This window comes from Medicago truncatula, chromosome 8 (assembly GCF_003473485.1).
Source record: "Medicago truncatula cultivar Jemalong A17 chromosome 8, MtrunA17r5.0-ANR, whole genome shotgun sequence".
NCBI lineage: Eukaryota > Viridiplantae > Streptophyta > Magnoliopsida > Fabales > Fabaceae > Medicago > Medicago truncatula.
This window is the reverse complement of record NC_053049.1, coordinates 14,434,780-14,441,158: the sequence shown is the minus strand read 5'-3', so window position 1 is coordinate 14,441,158 and position 6,379 is coordinate 14,434,780. Positions and strand designations below refer to the sequence as shown.

Below are 6,379 nucleotides of genomic sequence, written 5' to 3'. Positions count from 1 at the left end.
TCCCCTCTCGGTCTCTACTCTCTATAGGAGTTTTGTGCCTATCTTTGTCTCCTTCTCTCTCCCACGTGTGTTTGTGTCATAATCTACAAAGTTTGAATTCTAATATTTTACCTTCAATCACATGGTGACTTATTCAAAAGAGTTCCATTCAACTGACACAAGATAAAACAAGATTGCATGTTCCTTCTCTTAAATATATATTTGGCATCACCTTTTTCTATGTTCATGATAATTCTACCTTATACCTCCACCTATCTCTTCTCTCTATCCTAAATTCTTTAAAATAAAAACTATTTTGGCATTTTTTTATTTATTTTAACTACTTATTTGAATTTCTTAAAAACTCAAAATTTGGTCGAGAAGTACTTGCTTGGTTATGGTAGGATCCATGTGTAGCTTTCTTCCAGGCTGGATTTCTCATTGTAGCAGCTGTAGCACATGGTTCCCTATAAATCTCTACTGTTATTGTTGCATGCCAGTACTACTTGCCAAGCCTAAATCTGTTCAACTTTTAGGTACCTACTTACTTCAAGTATTGCGGCCAAAAAATAACTTCACTGCAGTATTTGATAATTGATACCAGAAAATAGCTTTGTATATGTTAGTCCAACCTACTACTATATATAGGTGAATTGAATGGATAATAATTGGCGTCTACATAAGATTTTGTCACCACAGAATTTACATTTTAACTCATTTTCATTCCTCTTTTTATTCATTTTTATGATCACATTGTCAGTTATATTTACCACCAAATTAAGTGCAATTCATTTACATAAAAGTGAAAAGTTCTGAATTCCAACATTGAAAAAATCAAAGAAAATATTTAGACTATTTATTGCATTTATATAACTGCAATCAAAAGATAATTTAATCTAATTGATATATTAGTTCGTTATGTTATTTAAACTTAAATTAAATCACATGACTTATATCCATACATTAATATGAAATAAGCTCTTAAATAGGCTAGCATGTCATATCAGACTTTCAAAGGTCGGACTCTGTAAAAATAAGCCTATGACAGGCCACAAATCAGGTTTAGGCGTTAAAAACATGTCAAACTTAGGTTTTACAAAGTCTAGATCGGCCTAGCCTATTTCCATCTCTATCTCTAATACTCATTTTCTTATTAGTTTAAATTATTATATTATATCAATGTAAGCTCGACCAGGATCAGATCTCAGCCATTAATTTAAAATATATCAGTTCATATTAATTACACCTACATAAAATACTAAACAATCTTTATCATTGATTAAAGATCGGGCGACTGAAGTTCATATATTACACACAGTGTCGCCGTAACTACGTGGAATCCAATTCCAATGTAAACTCTCCCCATCTATCTCTCTTTGGTATCAGATTCCCCACATTTAACATTTAAAAGAGTTTTTTTTTTTTTTTTTTGAGAGGAACACTTAAAGAGTTAGCCACTTATATTTACTTTTCAACTCTCATTTTGTATTGTCGAAAATATAGAAGAAAATAAAAACAAAACGAATGAAAAGATATTTATAGAATATAGACGACTACTGGGAATTTTTGCAATCTTGTAGTTTTTTGTAGGGTGTGTGTGTCTCTTTCACTCTTTTGTCTTTAGGTAATATCATTGTCAAGGATAAGATATATTGTTACTATACGTAATTATTTTTGGTTAGAGTTCTTGATATCATACGAGACAAATTGGTTTGGTACCACTGGGTGGGGCAGCTGCCCCCACTATACTTATGTTGTAATAAGTCTTTTAAAGTTGAACATTATTATTTTTCCCATATCAAAAGTTATATGTTGCACCTACTAAATATGGAAGAAGATATATTGTAGAATGATTATTTGGTCATGTATATAGATTTTATTTTTTTTGAAGGATTGGTTATATACATAGATAAAATAGGCATTTTGGTATTATTATTATTTTGATACGATATTTTGATAGTATTGAAAATAGAAAAATATGTAGAAAATTTGTAAATGTTGAGGTGTCTTCAAATTTTTAAATTATGTTTGTAATCTTTAAATTTTTGTTTAATGACATTCATATCATAATTTATCACTTATACACAAATATATTTTTATAAGTACTATACTTTTTAGGCATTTTATAAGTATATTTGTAGTATATGAAATTGCTCCCACTAATCAAAATTCTTGAATCCATTTCGAACTAGATTTGAACCTTTCCTACCTAATTAGTTTGACACAACAATACCACGGTTCTAGTATAAGTTGTTCTAACCTTTTTTTTTTAATTTATGTATAATATTGTTTTATAATATCAATGAAATGCTAATTTTGTTTTTTCTATTATTAATCTATCTTGCTTCAAAAATATTCATTACTCTATCTTTTTCTTATGTAATTTTTCATTGAGGACGGTAATTTTCCTCTCCATGGCACTTGACTCCCGAATTCTTGCCAAATAAATTATAGGTTGAACCCTCGTTGGAAGACATAGAATCCCATAATATTTTTTTCATATATCATTAATAAAAGGTAATTTTGTAAAAATTTATAATAATTCCTTTCTAATGTAAAATTAACTTCTTTTTTTCTTTCTTGAAAGTTCAAATTAATTATTCTGTTTGTTAATTTGTGCTTTATAAAGTGACTTAAATTTGTGGGAAGAAATTCTCAGCAATATCCTACTACTCAAAAAGAAAAGAAACACCTAACTTTGGAGGCTCCATTAATGGAAAGATAATGGTTACAACCATCAGCCACAAAAACGGTGCTAAACACAATTAACCTCTTCCAACCACCAATAATCTAGGAATATATTCAATCACAAAAAGTAATACTGATGTAAGTCACTATGTACTATTAATTAAACCCTTACTAGCTTATAGTATAAATAATGCAAGTTTGTGACACTTATATCTCAAGCTAAGTCTTCAAACAATTTCTCTTTTCACCTTTCACTTCTAAATCACTCTTTCTTTTGTGGCCTTGTTGAATTTCTCAATCATGAGAAAAGCTTCCAATTTGCAAAGGCCACTTTTGGCCTTCTGGGTTCCTTTGTTGCTTCTTGTCACCTTTTGTTATGCTACTTCTGTTGTAGCAAGAAATGATCCTTCAGGTTTGTGAGTACAACTTTCATTTTGATATTGACATGTAAATGTACAAATATATATATATAGTAGTAGTACATATTCATAGATATAGGGTTATTTTTTGATTACTCTTGGTATAGTACATTTATATTTCCCTTATTTGGTAAAAAAGAGAGAGAAATTTATGGTGTTAAAAATGACTTGAAAAATGAAAATAGCATTGTTCATGAATTGTTGTCACTTGGTAGTAGTATTTTTTTATGAAGCATTTCAACTCCTCAAAGTCATGTTTAAATGGTCTTTTTTTTAACTTCATTTTTTCCTTGTGTGATGATGATGATAGTAAAGTAAAATAAAATTTAAGTTTAAAAGCATGTTTAATTAAAAGTTAAAATATATTGTTTTTGTATTGAGCAGAAAATTTTGAATAAAATTTTATTTGAAGGTGATATTTCTTTTATTGTAATTCTCCTTTTATTTAAAACTCAATTATTTATAAAAGAAGAAAATAATTAATAAGTGTTCATTCAAACCAATATATGCACACCAGCATTATATTGGTTCAAGTAGAATTGAACTCAGATCTCTTAAATAAGTCGAGCATTGTGAATGAAAGAATATGATTGAGAGAGAAAACTCGATGATCAGTCAAATTTCCTAACAGAGATTAGTCATAAAAAAGTTTATAGATATTTCGCACAAACAAGATTGTTACAAAAACAAAACAAGCACACACTTGGCCATTGAGCTAGGCACCTAGAGTTTATAACTTGAGTAATTTTGCTTTTCTTGTGCAGGAAACCAAGTGAACACAGATGGGAAGCTTGCAAATGAAGAGGCAACAAAGACAAACCTAGAAGGACATAATGAAGAAGAAAAATTCAAAGGACTTTTTCATCTTAAACACAAACTCAAAGGATATTTTCACCAAAAACCAATTTTCAAGAAACCAATTCCATTTTATAAACCTATTCACAAAGATATTCCATATTACAAACCTATACCAAAATACGTTCCAATCTATAAGCCAATCCACAAACCAATTCCCATTTACAAGCCTATTCCAAAGGTAATTCCAATTTACAAGCCTATTCCAAAGGTAATTCCAATTTACAAGCCTGTTCCAATTTACAAGCCTATTCCAAAGGTAATTCCAATTTACAAGCCTATTCCAATTTACAAACCTATCCCAAAGGTAATTCCCATTGTAAAGCCAATCCATTAAGATTATCATGCTTGGAAAATAAGTTTCATTCCTAAAAGCCTTTTCACATAAATAGCTACACCTAGCTATATCTTAGTACTATTTTAATTGTGTTTGCATAAATTATCCTACTTATCTTGTGTAATTTTTTATTTGGAGGAAACTTATCTTGTGTATTAGTTAATGCTTTCACCTTAATAAAGTTCTCAGTTTGCCAATTTATCATTGATGTATTCTCTGAAATCCATAATGTGGTTGAGAAAGAAACTCACTAAAATTGGATTGAGCAATTAGAATTCACAAAAGAAATTAATCATTAACGATGTTGAAAGATATTTCGCGTCTATAACATTGTAAAAAAGAAGAAAAAAAAATGGTTCTTTTTTTTACGCCGATAGCTATATCTGTTGAACTGTCAATACTTTCCTAAGGATCTGGGGGTCCTCCCAGAGGGTCTTAGAACCCTCATAGAGGCCTCAGTGCCCATCAGAAGAGCTCTAAGGCCTAGGACGCGCCATTCCTAGCGCGCCGCCTCAATCAGCTTCTAGAAGCCTCTAGAGCTTGGCAGAAAAACTTAAGTACCCTCATTACTTGGGCTTAAGTCACGACAGATCAGACATATAAAGGGCTATAAATATCACCCTTGAAAACCTTCTCAAGGAATGACCAATACAATACTAAACCCTAATATCGATTATTGTACTTTTGCAAGTATGGTTGTAAATACCACCCTTTAGTGATGATTAATGAAATTTCATATTCTTAACCAAACTTCAAATTCAATATTGAAATCACAATATAATTCATACCCATCGAAATCAATTAAAAATCAACATGTAAATCAAATACCTTTTTGAATATAACTTCTTTGTCCCATCTGTTAACTGTCTCTTGGAAAACTTTGAATTAGGTGAATTTGCAAGAAATAGGTCAAATCACAAACTACTCTGCAATATAGAAAGTCAACAAATGAAGTGATAACTTGGTAACATTAGAGTTAGTGGATCCCTCCATTTATACATAGAGAAACAATGCAATTAATGGGGTAAATACACCCTATAATTGATATGTTACTGATCTACTTACTATATTATAAAAGTAAGTCTCTAGGATTTTACCATTTTGCTCTTTAGAGGGGCATTTTAGTAATTTCTTATTGATCGGGTGTGGTTAATGTCACCTCATCATTTTAGGGTGCATTTTCCATTTTGCCCTTCACCATTTTTTTTAATTATTTTATAATTTTTATATTTTTAATAACTTTTATAATTTTTATTTTTTTAACTATTTTTCAATTTTTTTACCCAAATTCAGTTGCTTTTAAATTGTCGTTGTGGGAGTGTAAGGTATCGCTTGATCCGGCTTTTTTCCAACTTCTCTACATTTTTAAGGAGAAGTTAGGTCAAACACACTATCAATTATTTTAATTTCAATATTGTTTAATCATCACAACCTCACAAATATTTTTATTCACACTGTCTTTTAATGATACCAAATATTATTATTTCCTTTCTTCAACCTCGCAAATATTTACACACACACATTAACGTTTAGAGTAATATTTTATGTCCGACTGTCTGTGTTTTTCTTAAGCTGATGCATATAATTTTTTTTAGTGTTGCTTGGTTGAGTGTTACCTCACCGATTTTTTTTAACTATTTTCCAATTTTTATATTTTTAAATACTTTTAACTATTTTCCAATTTTTTCTCCCAAATTCAGTTGCTTCTACACTGCCATTGTGGGAGATTAAGATATCGTTTGACCCGGTTTTATTTTTTACTTCACTACATTTTTAAAAAGAAGTTAGGTCAAACACAATATCAATTAAGTACTTACTAGAAAGGGAACATTTTTTAATGCATAGAATTGAATGGAATGAGCTTTGGTCAAAAGTTGTTGAATGCTAAAAAACTACTTCTCGACAATATATTTCACAAACACCTCTTTTCAACTCACGCTGGGAACCTTTTCTTTTATTTTTTAATATTATATTTCAATATATTTTCTTTTCATTTAACTTTATTTTATTTTTTTTTGAACAGTTCCATTTAATTTTATTATCTTTTTTTCAAAAGATTTTTATTATATTTTTATCACTTATATATTTAATTTCAATATTG

The 6,379-nt window shown here is 29.5% G+C and overlaps 1 protein-coding gene across 2 annotated transcripts; it reads left to right on the top strand.

The window, feature by feature from the left end:
• The first annotated feature begins 2,863 nt into the window (after positions 1-2,863).
• Positions 2,864-4,479, top strand: LOC25501074 (repetitive proline-rich cell wall protein 1-like). Of its 2 annotated transcripts, XM_039829533.1 has the most exons (3): positions 2,864-3,079; positions 3,851-4,122; positions 4,153-4,479. In XM_039829533.1, exons 1-3 carry the CDS (start codon positions 2,968-2,970, stop codon positions 4,276-4,278), a joined length of 510 nt encoding a protein of 169 aa, XP_039685467.1. In that variant the 5' UTR covers positions 2,864-2,967; the 3' UTR covers positions 4,279-4,479. The 2 variants fall into 2 exon arrangements, with proteins under 2 accessions (XP_039685467.1, XP_013445079.1); XM_013589625.3 differs by having other exon boundaries at positions 2,865-3,079; positions 3,851-4,479.
• The last annotated feature ends 1,900 nt before the right edge of the window (positions 4,480-6,379 follow it).

What these genes read in the sequence shown, in the direction of transcription:
- LOC25501074 (XM_013589625.3), top strand. Translation starts at nt 2,968, where the DNA reads ATGAGAAAAGCTTCCAATTTGCAAAGGCCACTTTTGGCCTTCTGGGTT. An exon ending in AGCAAGAAATGATCCTTCAG is followed by an intron (nt 3,080 to 3,850) that starts GTTTGTGAGTAC and finishes TTTCTTGTGCAG; the next exon opens with GAAACCAAGTGAACACAGAT.